This window comes from Nomascus leucogenys, chromosome 1a (genome assembly GCF_006542625.1).
Source record: "Nomascus leucogenys isolate Asia chromosome 1a, Asia_NLE_v1, whole genome shotgun sequence".
Taxonomy (NCBI): Eukaryota; Metazoa; Chordata; class Mammalia; order Primates; family Hylobatidae; genus Nomascus; species Nomascus leucogenys.
Window position 1 is genome coordinate 87,690,254 of NC_044381.1, and position 18,189 is coordinate 87,708,442.

Sequence of the window (18,189 nt, forward strand, 5' to 3'; positions counted from 1 at the left end):
AAATTCAAATCTTGGCTCTGACACTTACTAGCATTGTGACTTTGGGCAAGTGACTTGACTTCCTAGGGCCTCCATTTTCCTATCTGAAAAAAATGGGCAAAATACTAGAATCTACAATAGATTGCTGTCAAGATTAAATGAGTTAATGCTCAGAGCAGTGCCTGGCCCATTCATGCTAAATAAAGGTGACCTGCTCTTCCTCTTATTCCCTTTCTGGGAGGATGGATGGATACTGTCCACTGGTGCAGGGCCAGATTCTCTTGAGTGCATCATGCAGCACCTCATCCTTCTGCTCCTTTTCCTCATCTCCTTGGCTAGGGTTCTTATTCTCCAGGGGAATATTTCAAATCGCTAACAAGAGGAGTATCCAAATGTCACAAGTTGACAGCATAACAGAGAACAATTATTTGCGCACATGTGCAGATTTCCAGCTCTAGGATTTGGCCATCTGACACCTGTCTGCCCTTGTGGGTAGTGAGTGAAAATCTACTTTAGATTATCTACATTAGATAGAAAATCTACTTTAAATTACATTGTAGCTTTGTGTATGTACCACATACTGTATATAGGACTCAAGATGGAAATTTTCTCCAATTCATGTACACATTGCTGGGCAAACCATATTTGATAAGTGGCTTTCTAAAGAACTAGTATTTATGAGAATGCATTTTTGTCCCAGCACTGTGAGAAGCATATAATGTGCATTAATTATCTCATTTCATCATCATAAGCGTTCCCACAAAGTTCCTATTTAACATGGGAAGAATAAGACCCAGGGTGATCATAATAACTCGCCCTCGGTCCTGTGCTAGTGAGTGGCAGAGCTCAGATTCCAGCTCAAGACTGTATCTCTAGACCCAGCATTAGTCTTCAGCCAGGGCACCCAGAGCTGGTACAATACTGTTTGCCTATTTGGTTTGGTTAGGATCTATACCAGTCATTCACTACTCTTAATATCACCTCTGTCCAGATCCCAAACTTCTTCCACTTTACTACTATGCCATTGCTTCTTGAAATAAATTTGAAAGCAAATCAAATAATTTGGCAAACTTTTGGGAAAATTTTTCCCCAGGAACGCAATGGCCATTTCCTGGGCCCATCTCACAGAGCAGTGACTAGCAAGGTATATTAGTTTCCTAAGGCTGCTGTAATATCACACACTGGGTGGCTTAAAATAACAGAAATTCATTGTCTTATCATTCTAGAGGCTAGAAGTGAAACATCAAGGTGTCGGCAGGGTTGGTTCCCTCTGAGGGCTGTGAGGAAGAATCTGTTCCAGGCCTCTCTCCTAACTTCTGGTAACCTCGGGCACTCACTGGCTTTGTAGATGGCCGTCTTCCTAGATCTTACTGCATCATCTTTCCACTCTGTGGATCTGTCTCTGTGTCCAAATTTCTCCTTTTTATAAGGACACTAGTCAAATTGGATTAGGGCCTATTCTAACAATTTCATTTTAACTTGATCATCTCTGCAAAGACCCTATCTCCAAATAAAGTGACATTCTTAGGTACTGAGGGTGAGGACTGTAACATATCCTGTACAAATGGATACGGTGCAACCCCAAACAGTGAGACAGCCTTGTAGAGTGGGTTCTTCCTCTTCGCTCCTGGCCCCAGGTGGATCTGGTCTTCCTTCCATTTAGCCCATGTTTCCCTTCTGTTCAGCAGGTAAAGGCAAACTATAGTGAGTCAGCTATGAGAAGAAAACCAGTGATTGCATGAACTTGTTCTTCCTTTCATCTAGTTTCCCTTTATCTCATGCCGGTGGGTGGCATTTTGCCCCACATGCACCAGGAAACACAAAAGCAAAACAGGTGCCAGAGTGAGGAGAACTCGACATGCTTTAGCCTGAGGTGTCAGTGTGGTTGCTGTGGGGAACATCACACTTAGGATTTTCCGTCTGTGTGCATGAGTGTCCCGGGGGCTCTTTGAGTAGCTGATTCTCTATTTGCTAAACACGACCCCTTTGTGGGCCTCAGAAGGCCTGCCAATTCTTTTCATAAGATCACACCCTAACTGCCTAAGGCTGACAGTGGAGGAATCTGTACTTGGGAGGGGTGGTTGGAGATTTGCAGCTTCAATTCTTGTCCCCCAGATTTGCCTTTCTCTTGTAAGTTCACTGGCCACCTCTGCTATCACCCTGTTTGGCTCAAGGAAGGCTGTTTCTCCTCTAGCACTTCTTCCCATGCCTTGATAGAGGCTTGTCTTCATTCTCCACAATTTGGCTGATTCCAAGCCACTGCATTTATTCAGCCTTTTCAGAAGACCCAAAGGCCAGAAAGTTAATAATACTTCTTTCAATGGAGCCTCTAGATATGGTTGTCTGAAAGCCCAGGCCCTTAGCCATGCATCTCCCACCCTGTACCTCTTCAGCTGCCAAGTGACTGCATCTTTGAATCCAAGTATATCCACAGAGTCCAGGCCAGGCTCCCTTGCCAGTCAGTCCAAAACCTACCTTTCCAACTCAACAGCGTCCTCTGCTCACGATGACTAATGGTGGAGATGTTTACTCCCTTCAGGGAAGGTCTCACCCCAGTGCCATGACTTGGGAAGACCCATATCAGAACATAATCCAATCTCTATGCCAAAAAAAAAAAAAAATCCACACAGCAGGAATCTAATTGTTGTCTTACAGAAGCCCTCTTGATCACTGCTTTACCAGTTCTGATTGTCCTCCCCAACAGAAGATACCTGACCTTGAATAATAGGGAGAATGGAAATCCTTTTGAAGAGGAACCAGTGAAACAATTTTGTCCTTCTATTAAGTGGCAAACATTTGTATTTAGAGGCTATTAGGTCTGAAAGGACAGTAGAGATCATTTAGTGAAATTTAGGTCCCTCATTTTGCAGATGCCCAGAAAGGGAAAGTAATTTTCATAATGTTGGCTAGTGGCAAAGATGGGACTAGAATCCAGCTCTTATGATTCCTAGTTCAGTGCTCTTTAAAATATCGATGCATGCCAAATGGCAGAGTATAGAGACTGTGACACGATAATCCTTAATTCAAACAGAGACCAGGTCACCACAACATGGAGAAACACTTCTCGACAATCAGGAAATCCAAAACGACAATAAAGATCTCCCGGACGAACGGCTCTACCTCGCAAATGTGGACAGCAGAGGGAAAATATTGCAGAAATTCCCTGCTGCTGGTCACCTCTGCCTCCTGGATGCCACTTACATTGATCCGTTTTTCCTGCTTACCCGCCTCCACTCTGGTCACCTGAGTCACCATCATTTCATCATCCAAATCCACTCTTGCCTCACAATGAAGTCCCAGATCCTCTGCATAGACCAGGAGGGTCTCTGTGTCATGGTTTCTTTCTTTTCCAGCTTCACCTTTTTCACCCTTCCCTCTGGTTCTCTGCTCCAACCTGGCGTGCATGGCTTCCCAAACTTTCTCAAATAGGCCATTTCCCTCTCGCTCTCTCTCTTTCTCGGCTCTGCCTTGAAAAGTCACAATTTCACCCAGATCAGTGATTCCCAAACATGGGTGATTTTACCACCACCCCACCACCCAGGGAATACTTGGCAATTTCCAGAGACATTTTTTGGTTGTCACAAGTGGCACGTAGTGAGAAGAGGCTAGGGGAGCTGCTAAGCATCCTGCAAGGCTCAAGACATCCTCATGCAACAAAAAATCATCTAGTCCAAAATGTCAGTAGTGCTGAGGCTGAGAAATACCCGATCTTTAGATCCCAGCTAAAATGCTACTTCTTCCAGGAAGGCCTCCCATTATACTTTAGATCAAGGTAAGGCCCCTCCTGCCTGGGTATGCTCCTTCTCTACCTTTGTCCTTCATAGCAGTTAGCCCACATGTGAATATTTGAGATAACATGACCTCTGCCCTCCCTGCCCATCTGTTAGCCCCAGGTGGGTGGTGGGGCGGGTGTCAGCTCATCACCTGATCCCACTGCCCCACCCAGTGCCTAGCAGTTAGGCATCAATTTTTGCTTGTTAGCTTTGGAACACAGCAGAAGGGAGTTTCCACAGATGACCTCTCTTTCTCCCCAGGGGCTGTGTGGGTTTCCGACGGCTTCAAATGCAGCCCCACAGACACCCCAGAGGTCAAGTGCACAGTCTTGGAAACCTGACAGAAGTGGGCTGATATCCTAATTCTACCACCATCCAGCTGGGTGACCTTCAGCAAGTTACTTCATTTCTCTGGAACTCAGTTTCATCATCTATAAAAGAAGGATAAAAATAGAACCTGTTTCATGGAGTTGATGTGAGGATTAAAAGACATAGTGTATGTGAAGTATTTAGCACCTCTGACACCGGAGAAGGGATTAATAACCATGAGGAGGACACACTGTGGGGCGATGCCACTTATCCTGAGGTCCACTGCAACCCCAGGTCCTGGCTAATGGCTACAGGGATGGGGAAGGAGCAATCAGAAGGCAGCCAGTCCACCTCTTCTTAACTTCCTCAGCCCTCACATGTGCCTGCTGTCATCCCATCTTACCTATCCCATGGGCTTATTAGATGTACCAGTAGCCACCCACCCAAAGCAGAGAGGTGCCTAAAAATCACCTGCAGGTAGCGCTGGGGCCAGCCTCCAGCCTGGCTCTCACCCCCTCCACCCCTGGATTCCCTTAAAAGTCCTGGCCTGGGCCGGGTACAGTGGCTCACTCCTGTAATCCCAGCACTTTGGGAGGCTGAGGCAGGCAGATCACCAGAGGTCAGGAGTTCCAGACCAGCCTGACCAATATGGTGAAACCCCGTCTCTATTAAAACTACAAAAATTAGCTAGGCATGGTGGCGGGCACCTGTAGTAGTCCCAGCTACTTGGGAGGCCGAGACAGGAGAATTGCTTGAACCCAGGAGGCAGAGGTTGCAGTGAGCCGAGATCGCACCACTGCACTCCAGCCTAGGCAATAGAGCGTGACTCCATTTCAAAAAAAAAAAAAAAGAGTCCTGGCCTAGCATCCCAACTTCTTATCCAGATTCTACCTCTTGGCCCAGCCATTTCTCCATCTTTCTGGGCCCTGCCTGTGGTGTCAGCTGAGGCTCCACACCCTATAACCAGCCTAGCCCTGCCTCCCCTGCCTCCCCCCAGGTCTGAACCCTGGACCGCAGCCAGGTATGCCAGTTCCCACTGGATCTGCAGGGGAACTAGAAATATTTTTACCAAATAAGTGCCAGAAATTGATTGCTGTGGTTCCTTTAACCCTTTGTGGGAAGGGGGAGGCTTCCCCATTTCCAGGCCTCTTTGCTTCCCCTCCCCCTGTCACCACCATTTTATGCATTCAAAAACTGTTTTTTTGTTTTTGTTTTTGTTTCTTGTTTTTTTTTTTTAAAAAGGTCCTTTTCCTAGACTGCCAGGGTCAGCAAACAGAAGTGTCTGTTCGAAGAGGGAGGGCTGGACGGGAAGAGGGCTGTTAGGCCCGGTCAGAGAGGACTTCAGGCAGGGAGTGTGGAAGCTGTGGACAGGACAGCTTTTAGCTCTGGGAGCAGGTGCTGGAGCCAAGTCGCACACAGGTAGCAGTCAGTGAGATTCACATCCAGCAACCTTTTTACAGAAACCCCCCTCTCTCTCTGTACAGCTGTATAAGCACCAGCTCAGGCTCAGACAACATGCGGGTGAGGAAGGAGACAGAAGGGCCTAAGACCCCATCATGGAGGGAGGAGAGGGGAGGGGGGCTTGTAGCATCAGCTTATCAGAAGGACCCCCTGGTGCACCAGAAGACTGTAGTCCTGGGTGAACAAGAGCTGCCCTCGGGGGTTAGCAGCCTGTTGCTTCTGTTGACTTGGCTTTCTGCCCTGCAGCCAGTGAAACCTGACAAGTCAGTTTCTAGATCTGGGCTGATTCTCTTTCACTTCCTGGTTCTCATACCTTCATCTTGAGAGTCTGTGTATTTCTCCTGATTCTGTGAAAGAATGGAGTTTTTTGGTCCTAAATGCTCAAAGAAAAATCTGGTCTCTTAAAAAATCTCAGCAATTCTGATACCTGGGAAGTTATTTAAGGGGTCAGAATGACTGACGTTAGACCCCTGAAGATTGAAATCAGTGACTTTTCTCTATCCTGAGGTGTCTTCTGTCAGTGTGGAAAAGTCTGGGCACAAAGAAGGAACAGAGCATCAGCATTCTCCCCCAGCCACCCAGCCGGGTTGTGAACAGAAGCACCAGTTTTGCCTCCTAAGTCTCTGTTTTTATTTGCTTTGAAGAAGCAGACAGGTGCTTTTTTCCTGTCTCTTTTTTTGTAATCCCTCCAAAGTATACAACATACTTTGCTGTTGGTCAATGCCTACTAGATATTTGAGTGGTTAAATGGAGGCAAGGTGGTTCAGCAGAGTTGGGATTAGAGGGAGGTGCCTAGGGCACGAAATTTCAATCATTCTTCAAGGCTATTTAGTCATCCTCCAAGCGTGTCATCACTCTAGTCCCAGCCCTGTGGCTCCCTGTGGCTCAGAGCTGGTAAGAGAAAGCTCAAAGGGACATGGTTTACTCAAAGATGGCTGTTTGTGGGATGGGGAAGCTCTCCACCATGAGGCCTGCCTGCCATAGCTTCCTCTTGCCTGGGACACCTAGGTCTCTCATGTCCAGACATGTGGCTTGTATGAGCTGGTCACTAGCCTACCAGAAAGCCCCCTCTCTCAGGAACTGCAGAGACAAATATATATGAAAGGGAACTTGAGGGAAGTCAGAGGCAGATGTTACTGGTACAAGACTAAAAAGAATTCTAAGAATGTTAACTAACATTTTTTCATGCTTGCTATGTGCCAAGCCCACATTAAGTACTTTATGGCCATTATTTTATATAATCCCTCCAACAACTAGATTAGGAAGGACTTGGATTCTGGAGACAGACAGCTTCAGTTTAAATCCCATCTTTGCCTCTTTCACGTTGTGTGGCCTTGGGAAATTTCTTGAGCTCTCTGGGCCTCAGCTTCCTCACCTATAAAATTGAAACAATAATAGTATCCACATCGTAGTATTCTGAGGATTATATCAGTAATACATGTAAAACAATGAGACCAGCATCTGTACAAGGTAAGCACTCAACAAATATTGGCCATGATGGTGATGATGATGAAGATGATGATGAAGATGATGATGATTGCCTCTGGTAGCTTATTCCTAAGGCTGCCTATAACAAAGTCCCACAAACTGGGTGACTTGAGATAACAGAAATGTATGGTCTCACAGTTCTAGGGGCTAGGAGTCCAAGATCAGGGTGCTGGTGGGTTGTTATTCTAAAGGATGTGAGGAAGAATCTGTTCCATGCCTCTGCGAGGTTCTGGTAGCCTCAGGCATTCCTTGGCTTATGGATGGCTATCTTCTCCCCATGTTTTATCACGTCATCTTTCCTCTGTGTGTGTCTGTCTTTGTGTTCATATTTCCCCTTTTTATAAGGATACCAGTCACACTGGATTAGGCCCTACTCTAATGACCTCAACTTGATCACCTCTGTAAAGACCCTGTCTCCAAATAAGGTCACATTCTTGGGTACTGCAGTTTAGGACTTCAACATATTTTTTGGTGGTGGAAGGGTGGGCATAATTCAACCCATAACACAAGGTTAAGTGACTTGCTCAAGGCTTGTTAACATGGCTTGTTAGTGATGAAACTGGTCAGGGAGCCTAGGATTATTGGAAGACAAATCCCAAGACATAAACCCCAGTGGAAAACCCCAACCCTGCTAAACCACTGGAGAGAAAGAACTCAAGGGAGACATGCAGAGCCAGCCACTGTTATCCTGATGGCATTTCCCCTCCCTTCCTCCATAGCCTGCCTGCTCCAGGCTGAGCTGGTAAACTATGAACGAGTCAAGGAATATTGCCTCAAAGTCTTGAAGAAGGAAGGGGAGAACTTCAAGGCCCTTTACCGGTCTGGTGTGGCCTTCTACCACCTTGGGGACTATGACAAAGCACTCTACTACCTGAAAGAAGCAAGAACCCAACAACCAACAGGTAAGGCGGAAATAGCCGTTTTCTTGCTTCCTCCCTGCTCTGGTGGCTCCTGGGACCTTCTCATTTCGGCAGTTTTCTTGGATGGGAGGGCCAGGCAGGGACAGAGATGGCAAAATTAGGGATCAGATATATATGATAAGACCTAAGTAAGAGGAGCACACAGCCCATGCATTTGCCTAGGGTTTGAGTTCCAGGGAACACGGGCCCCTCTTCTCTTCAAATAGAGTATCGAATTTCTCATCTTTTTCAATTCAGAATCCAGCTCTCTTTACTTATTCAACAAATATATGTATATTGAATTCATACTATGTGCCCAGATTGGTGCTGAGCACCAAGGGAATCGATGAAAAGACACTGCCCTTAACCATGAGGAGCTCACGTCTTGTTGATGACACAGAATACAAACAGGCAAATCTGATGCTAAGCCCAGCACCTTTCAGGAAGCATGCTCTGATTTCTCCAGTCAGATCCTATTACTTAGGACTTGTGTTATCTATACCATTCACTTACATCATATCCACCCGTCATTCATTCATTCATTCTACAGATATTTACTGAGGGGGTACAATGTTGCTAGGCATATAGTAGTGAACAAAAGAAAGTTGTTGCCTTCAAAGAGCTCACTGTCTATTGTAAGTGGGAAAAAAAAGTGTGGAGAGGGGACAGAACCCAGGGAGGGGCTCTCTACCAATGGATGGCTAGAAGTCAACCGGTAAACAAGCAAACAGATAGTAAACAAATGAAATATTTAGTAGTAATAAATGCTGTGAAGAAAATAAAGTAGAATAAAGAGATCAAGAATAAATGGGGGGGCTGGGCGTGGTGGCTCATGCCTACAATTCCAGCACTTTGGGAACCCGAGGCAGGTGGATCGCTTGAGCTCAGAAGTTTAAGACCAGTCTGACCAACATGGTGAAACCCCATCTCTACTAAAAATACAAAAATTAGCTGGGTGTGGTGGCGGGCACCTGTAATCCCAACTACTTGGGAGGCTGAGGCAGAAGGATCACCTGAGCCTGGAAGGTGGTGGCTACAGTGAGCCAAGATGGCACCACTGCACTCCAGCCTGGGCAACAGAGTAAGACCTTGTCTAAAAAAAAAAAAGGAGTAAGGCTGGGCACAGTGGCTCACACCTGTAATCCCAGCACTTTGGGAGGCCAAGGTGGGTGGATCAGGAGGTCAGGAGATCGAGACCATCCTGGCTAACATGGTGAAACCCCATGTCTACTAAAAATACAAAAAATTAGCTGGGCATGGTGGCACATGCCTGTAGTCCCAGCTACTCAGGAGGCGAGGCAGAAGAATCGCTTGAACCCAGGAGGCGGAGGTTGCAGTGAGCTGAGATTGCGCCACTGCACTCCAGCCTGGGCGACAGAGTGAGACTCTGTCTCAAAAAAAAAAAAAAAAAAAAAAAAAGAGTAAAGGGGGGGTAGCTATTTTAGACCAAGTGGTCAGAAAGAGCCTCTCTGAGGAAGTAACATTTAAACAACTTTGACTTGATGTTGCTATTGTTATTGTTTATATGGTCAATTTTTCTTTTTTTCAGGCATAGTCTGGCTCTGCTGGAGTGCAGTGGTGTGATCTCAGCTCACTACAACCTCCGCCTTTTGGGCTCAAATGATCCTCCCACCTCAGCCTCCCCAGTAGCTGGGACTACAGGCATGCACCACCATGCCTGGCTAATATTTTTTATTTTTTGTATAGACGAAGTCTTGCTATGTTGCCAGGGCTGGTCTTGAACTCGTGGGCTCAACCAATCCTTCCACCTCGGCCTCCTAAAGTGCTGGGATTACAAGCATGAGCCACCACACCCAGCCTTTTTTTTTTTTTTTTTTTAAACGCAATCCTCCTTTCAAAAGTCTTTAAAGAACTTTAGGATCAACTTACAAATGTCCAAGTGTATACTTTTTTTTATCTTTTTAAAGAACACCTTGTTGTTGATTTATTTTCTATATATAAATTTTGTTCCACCAACTGTAAGCAGCTTGAAGACTAAGCATTGGACTCATTCAACAGAATTTTCTGGAGCACCGCTATCTGCCAGCACTGTTCTGGAGGATACGCCTGGCATTTTTTAGCATTATGATATAGTATTCATTTCTACTTCCAGAAGTAACTATTCCAGGCAGCCCTGTCACTCTTATGTTCTGGTGTGTAGAACTTAGCAGTTGTTCCATGCCATGTCCTCACTAATAACAGGAACTGGGAAGAAATGCCCCAGTTTTGGTGAGGTGGTCATCTGACCCTACTTATGAGGACAAAAATATGACAATGAAGCAAAGTCATTTTAAACTCTTCAAGCTTAAAAAAAATTACATTAGACTAATATTTATTGATCATTGTTTTAAGCACTTTTAGACTTACCTATTTTGGGCTTCAGAGCAATTTCACGAGGCAGGTATTACAGTCCTCAGGAGAGACAGGCCTTGCAGCCAGACACACCATTTACTATGTGTCTCCTTGGCATCTGACTTAATCTCTCTAGTCCCTATTCCATTTTGTCACGGTGAGGAGGAGGATACATACCTTGCGAGATTGTAGTGAGGATTCAATGAGATCATGAATGTTAGAAACCTGGCACAAGGTTGGCATTCAAAAATGGAGCTTGTTGGCTGGGCGCAGTGGCTCACACCTGTGATCCCAGCACTTTGGGAGGCGGGCAGACCACCTGAAGTCAGGAGTTCGAGACCAGCCTGGCCAATGTGATGAAACCCCGTCTCTACTAAAAATATAAGAATAAGCTTGGCACAGTGGCATGCGTCTGTAATCCCAGCTACTCGGGAGGCTGAGGCAGAAGAATTGCTTGAACTTGAGAGGTGGAGTTTTCAGCAAACCAAGATTGTGCCACTACACTCCAGCCTGGGTGACAGAGCAAGACTCCATCTCAAAAAAAAAAAAATAGAGGTTGTTTCTTGCAGATGGTACAGGAGGCTCAGAGAAGTTGGCAACTTGCCTGATGTTAAACTCCAACTGGGGTCTCACTAAACTAACTGCACCGGCTGGGAAACCACTGGGATATGCTGCTGCATAGAAAGAGGGAGAGAAATTCTCTCTCCTCTCCCACCCATTCTCTCTCATGTCCCCAGGATCATGCCAACCTGTCCACATTTGCTAAGAGGAGGCAGTGAAGGAGAGGGCCGACATCTAGTTGCCCTCTCAGCCACCATGGATAGGCAGAAGGGACCTTGGTTGAGTGAGCCTGGCCTGTTGGATGTCTGCAGACACAGCCTTTGCTAATTCCGTGTAAATGTGATAGTTGCCCTCACCTGGTGTTCCCTAAGGTTTATTTCTCTCCTCACAGACACCAACGTGATTCGGTATATCCAGCTGACGGAGATGAAGCTCAGCCGATGCTCCCAGAGAGAGAAAGAAGCCATGTAACCAGGAAGCAGCTCCAGAGCTGCGCCCACGCCTGACCAGAGACTTCCAGGCACCCCCTGGCGGAGAACCCCATCCTGGGTTCCGTCCCTTTCTCCCCACTTCTTCTGGCTCCTCGTTTTTCCTCCTGTTGCACCCCAACTCTTTGTCTCCTCCCAGTGTGAAAAGAAGGAGAGATGCAAATTTGGAATCTGGTAGGTCGCCCAGACAATGGAGACATCCTCTCCTCTAGCAGGTCAGCGACTGAGAGGGGCCCGACTTCTGCTAGGACAGCTGGAGAGGAGTCTCACAGGCTGGGATGCTGTTGTGGCTTTGACTTTGGCCAGTGCTTCTGACAGAGGCGGAGCCTGGCAGGTGTACCATCCCACAGGCAGCAGGCACACAGCCCATGGGCTGGATCCTTCCACACCTTCCTGACAGACCAGAGCCAGAGCATCTCAAGGCAACTGTTAGAAATCCAGGGACGAGACAAACAGCAGAAGCGCTGGTGAAGCCAACATAGAGACTGTCAATGTGTACACGGGAGTTCCCATCCCCCACCCCCCCCCATCACCTTAGCCCCTGCCTCCTTCCCCCACTCGTTGTCTTGGCTTGTGCTTTCTCCTCTCCCCGTCGGGGATCCGAGACTCTGCCAGGATTCACATGCCACTGAAGCCCACTCAGTGCCCTCTGGTGACCACACATACCATTCCCCCGGACTCCCACCCAGCAGGCAGCTGTGACCGCAGAAGGGCAGGATGAAGTGGGCCAAGGTTTGGGACAGGGTGACTGTGTAGGTGACAGGGAGGGAAAGATGATGGCCAGGGGAAAGAGCATCGTATAGGCTAGGGGATTGAACTGTGGACTGATTCACTGTAAATAAAAATCAATTAACAGGGAGTAGTTCCTGTCAGTCCTGTTGGAAGCAGCCCACTCCCTCATTTTTACTCCTTCCTCCAACCCTCAATCAGAGCTACTTACAGCCAGGCAGGATGGGGCTTCCCCCAAAGCAATTGGCCATTTGTCCAGTGGCAGACAATGGTGGCTGCAGCCTTTGTGCTTTTAAGAGTGGGCTGGGATTGTGGAGACTGCCCAAGGGCTTGGCTTTGTCAGAACTTGTACAATCTTCTTTTGATGAAATTATCTGAACTCAATATCTAGCACATAGAATGTGTTCAACAAATACTTGTTGAATGAATAAATTATGACTGCAGACTGGCTCTCCTGCCTTAAACTAATTTCATCCCAGCCTAGTCTCCTGATGTCTGTGCTCATTATGCTATGCCATGTTGCTTCAGTCAAACAAGAAACACTTACTGAGGGCGTATTGTTTGCCCATCATTGTGCAATATGCTGTGGGACATGGGATGTAGTCTCAGTCTTCAAGGAAATGGAAGGGTTAAGAAATGCATATGAGATTATTACCAATGACACCTTTAATTTATATGATGCTTTAAAATTATCAGAGCACTTTCATGTATTTTTCGTGTGACTAGTGAAAAAGACAATGTTGTACAAAATTCAAATATATACAGATGCAATAATGTGAATAGTTAGGATTTATTAAATGCATTATCTTCAGATCTTTACATGTATAATCTCATTTCTTTCATGCAGTTACTCTGGGATACTGTTCCCGTTTGATGGGTAAGAATATTGAAAACCAGAAAAATTAATTATCCCAAGGTTGCATGGCCTTTAGTGGCATAGCTAGGATCTGAACCAGGCCTGCCTGACTCCAGAGCTCTGGCTAGTATCTATGCTATACTTAGTTGCCTCTCTATAAGTATAATATTGGGCAATTATAACCATTTGAGAACAGGACAATATGTATTAACCTGAAAAGTGTTCATGATGTCAGTGATAGTACATGGCCCCCTTATGTATTTACTCAAGGGCCCAAAAAGACCAGAGGCCAGAATCCCTAGTAGTTAGAGCAGTGACAGGTCAGAAAAAGGCAGCTGAGGTCCAATAGTTATGTCTGTGTATTGCTCATTCTACTTACTGATGGAGCCAGCATGTATCCCAACATACTCACCTAGCATTCATCATCCATCCCCAGCATTGGGAAAGGGTCACAATTGAGACCAAAAGGAAACACAAAGTTAAATATAGGTTAATTATATAAGCAGATGCCCCACCACGGCAGGATCCAATCACAGCCGAGGGGCCCAGAAGAGAGCGGCGTAAGTTATATTCACATAGTTCCCCAAAGGCTTTCAATGGGGGCTACAGGAAGGTGCTAGAAATATTGAGGGGCCTGCCGTTACTCACCTAGAGCTTACTCTCTGGAGAAGAGGAAAAGAAAGAAGCTGTTTCAGCTGTCACATTCTCCCCAATCACTACTATATTATGCTGTCTTTCCTCTTCCTCCTAGCTGGCTTTACATGACCCTAACCCAAAACTACCCTATGGCCCCACACGGGTATGTGTTCAAACCCCCCGACCCCCACCCCCATTCCCAAGCCTCCAACTTAGAACGTTTGTGATTTGGCAGATAGTTTGTTAGGATCTGAAGGATGAAGAGAAGGGTAGGGTTCACCCGGAGAATGAGTTCAAACTGCCAGGGTCTTCCCTTGGTCTTTATGCGTCAGGAATAATTATGCCGAATAATTATTCCCCATGCAGAGACAGGAGAGAGGTCTTGTTTACATGAGTGTGCTGGGGCAGGGCTGGACAATTGAGGATATGATTGTAGCCATCCCATGTAGAAAGATCAAAAACCAGAACGAAATGAGGACAGCCTCTCAGAACCTCATAGAACAAGCGTCCAGGTCATCTGCTTGTTTGGTGACTTAGATATACAGGCTTATTGGAACTCCATTCACTGTGACCTGAAGTTAAATAATCCCAAAGAAAAAAAGCTACCTGGGGTATTGGTTGATGTTTGGGGTGATAGGGCTGAATTTTCTGTGCATTTGTCCAACAAAGGCTTTAGAGCACAAAACCAGGTTCATTCTCCCTACCAGATCTTCAGCTTCCTTCTCCTCATCCCTCCCCAGAACAAGAACTGTGATTTAATTCCATACGTTGTGGATGTCACTGCTGACCTATATAGCTGGAGTACTAATCAGGCATCTAACCTGCACTGTCATCCCCTGCCTGGACTTTTGCGATGGACTCTTTGGGGGAAAAGCTAACGCTTTTTAATTATTGTGAAAGCATCATATGTGTATTGTAGAAGTTTTAGGGAAAAAAGGACAAAATCCAATCCATGAGCTTACCACCCAAGACAAACGTGTATTCTTTTGAATATACCTTTTAGTTCTTTTTGGTGTAAATGTACACATGCACACGCACAGTTGTGGGTTTTTTTAAACAAAAACTGGATACACTGAATATACTCTTTAATAACTTTTCAAATGTGTATTTATACTTTAGAATATGTAATACTACACAGATACAAAATTCAAAAAGTACAAACTGCCCTGTAGTCGGAAGTAAATCTCCCTACCCCGTCTACCAGCATCTAGTTTCCCTCTAATTTATTTTGCATCCTAGTGGAGATGCTTACACATGGTCAAACATATGTATATATTCTTTTATCACACACAAATGGCAGCATATTGGACACTTTTTGTTTTTTGCTCCTTCTGTTCCTTCACTTAATAATATCACGAACATTTTCTGCATATCAAACTTTCTCAACAGCATCTTCATTATATGGATGGACCCTTTTTCTTTATCATCAATCCCCAAATAGTGATTATTTCATTTGTTCTCAATCTTTATTGTAAATAGTGTTGCAACTGACATTCTTGTAGCTAAATTTTGCACATGTCTGTAACGATTTCCTTAGGATAAACTCCAAGAAGAGACTTGCTTGGCTATTTTTAAGAATTTTGATACATGTTGCCAACCACCCTCCAGAAAGTTTGTACAAAAACACTCTCCTATTTGGAGCCTAGAGAGTACCCTGTTTCCTGCACTCTAACACTAGGTATCATCGCTTATCAAATCTTTACCAATTTGATAGCTGGGATAATAGTATGTCAATGTTATTTTAACTTTCTTTGATTCTTCGCGAATAACATTTTCATATGCTTATTGACCATTTGTACTTCTTTCTTTGTGAATTTTCTATTTATTTGATATTGGTATGTTTATTAACAATTTGTAATTTTATTAAGAATATTATTTTTGTCAAGAAATGCTGCAAATATGCTTTCCAAGTGCTTTGCTTTCAAATTTTGTTTATGGTGCTTTTTGACATACATAAATTCTAAATTCTGCAATTAATTCGTTCCTCTGTTGCCAGCTTCTCCTGCCTACAGTTCATTCTCTTATTTCTATCAGAGTGACCCTTTCAAAACACAATTTGACCATGTCACTCCACAACTTCAGCACTTTGGGAGGCCAAGGTGGGTGGATCACGAGGTCAGCAGTTCAAGACCAGCCTGGCCAAGATGGTGAAACTCCATCTCTTCTAAAAATACAAAAAAAAATTAGCTGGGTACGGCGGCAGGCACCTGTAATCCCAGCTACTCAGGAGGCTGAGGCAGGAGAATCACTTGAACCTGGGCGTCAGAGGTTGCAGTGAGCCCAGATAACGCCACTCCACTCCAGCCTGGGCAGCAAAGTGAGACTCTGTCTCAGGAAAAAAAAAAAAAAATCTTTAGTGGCACCTCGTCACTTTTAGGATGAAGTCCAAACTCCTTAACAACACACATGGTCTTTCATATTTTTTCTCCACTGATCTTTCCAGCCTCACTTCCTGGTCCTCTTCCCAAAGTATCCTACATTCCACTGCTGCACAGCTTCTTGTGCTGCCCTGAACCATTGTGCTGGGTCTCTGGGCCTTTCCACGCTATTCCTTCCCTCTGCCTCATTGGCTATTCCTTAGCCCTTCAGTCCTCTCTGCCTTGCTAACTCCTATAGTCCTTGATTCAGGATCACTGCTAGAAAGGCTTCCTTGGTCCTTTAGTCTGAATTCTTAAAGCAACACAAGCCTACCTCAGCCTAGCTTTTGCTACAACAAATTAGAATTTCTAGTTTACATTCATCTCCCGCGCACCCTGGGTGTTCCTCAAGGCAGGCACTGTGGTCTATTCATCTTTGCAGCCAGAATGTGAAGCACCATGCCTGACACATTGTAGGTACTCAGAAAACGCTGAGCATTGGGCCTGGAATGAATGAATAGTGGGTTCAGTGGCAAATCTTACTGGAGGTAAATGCAGGGCTGAACTAGATCTGTGCTTCTGAGAAATGAAGATCTCCTAAGAGACTTGGGTCAGAAGAGAAGCCACGTGCTCCAGCCCTGTGCTTTCCAAGATATCAGAATCACTTGGAAGAGCTTTTTAAAAATACATCATCTCAGGCTCTACCTTAGACCCATTGAATCAGATTCACAGGAAGAGTGTTCAGGATAGTTTTTTGAATGCCATGAGGTAACCAGCCAGGTTAAGGGGACACTGCTGAGGCCCAGCAAACTTCAGAGCACGCCGCTCCAGCATGTCAAACCATGTGACATTTTAGTGGCTAGATGGAGTTTTGTTTGAATACCAGCTTTAACATCTGCTAGCTGTGTGACCCTGGTGCAGTTATTTAGCTTTTCTGACCCTCATTTTCCTCGCCCATACATGGGGATAATGTTTTGTTTGTTTTTCAAGACAGAGTCTTGCTCTGTCGCCCAGGGTGGAGTGTGGTGGCACGGTCTCCACTCACTGCAACCTGTGCCTCCCGGGTTCAAGCAATTCTCCTGCCTCAGCCTCCCGAGTAGCTGGGATTACAGGCGCACACCACCATGCCCAGCTAACTTTTGTATTTTTAGTAGAGATAGGCTTTCACCAAGTTGGCCAGGCTGGGGGAAAATGTTTTATCCCTTAAAAGGGTGTTGGGGCCGGGCGCGGTGGCTCACGCCTGTAATCCCAGCACTTTGGCAGGCCAAGACGGGCAGATCACGAGGTCAAGAGATCGAGACCATCTTGGCTAACACGGTGAAACCCTGTTTCTACTAAAAATATAAAAAATTAGCTGGGCATGGTGGCAGGCGCCTGTAGTCCCAGCTACTCGGGAGGCTGAGGCAGGAGAATGGCATGAACCCAGGAGGCGGAGCTTGCAGTGAGCTGAGATCGCGCCACTGCACTCCCACCTGGAGGACACAGCGAGACTCCGTCTCAAAAAAAAAAAAAAAAAAAAAGGTGTTGGGAGGACTAAGAAATAAGTATCTCCCAGCTCAGTGGCTGGCACAGAAAAAACATTTATTTCCTTCCCCCACCCTCCCTGGCCTCAGTTTCCTTGTTTATAGTGTGGCTGCTAATACTTGGACGTTCACCTTCCACATTCCCCCCCTCTGCACTGTAGAAGGAAGGGAACCTTCCAACAGGCCCTTGAGTTACTCTCTGCTCAAGCAGGACAAGTACTTGGAGGTGGGGAGTAGAAAGACAGAGGAAGCTTCATACTCCAACCCATGGCTCTCCAGGCTTCAAAGAGACTCCACAGCAATCAGCTGGAATAATTCTGATGGTTCTCAGAATCAGCTGTCTTCCAGTCACATCCAATGACTAACGCTGTTTTCTTCCTGACAGTCCACCCAGAGGCCAGCAGCTTCTGAGCTGCGAGGAGACGGCAATTGCCAGGAAACAGAATGGCCATTGCCCACTCCCCTTCCAGTGCCCTTGGTATCCTCATCACATGCCTCAGGGCAGGAAAGACAAGACTGGCTGTGAGGTCAAATAGCTGGTCTGCAGCTGCTTTAAGATGCCCCACTCCCTGGTCCCAATGCCAGCACTCTCTTTCCACAGCAGCCCAGGGCGGGCAGCGGACGCAGGGAAAATGCATTCAGTCCATCAGGCATGGCATAGTTCAAATTACCAAGCCAGCATGAAAAGTCCCACTGTAAATGGACTGAAATTGGATTCTATTAAAAACCACATTCAGCGAGGCCCTTGACTATTAATATTTGCTAAGACATGGAGGAG

General features: G+C 45.8%; 1 protein-coding gene across 1 annotated transcript in view; it reads left to right on the forward strand.

The window, feature by feature from the left end:
* TTC9 (tetratricopeptide repeat domain 9) overlaps positions 1-15,508 on the forward strand; it is a 34,020-nt gene extending 18,512 nt beyond the window's left edge. Inside the window, exons 2-3 of the mRNA XM_030812748.1 lie at positions 7,730-7,912; positions 11,214-15,508. Coding sequence (XP_030668608.1) covers positions 7,730-7,912; positions 11,214-11,293 — 263 coding nt within the window. The 3' untranslated portion in view covers positions 11,294-15,508. The remainder of the gene's footprint in view (positions 1-7,729; positions 7,913-11,213) is intronic.
* Positions 15,509-18,189: the final 2,681 nt, after the last annotated feature.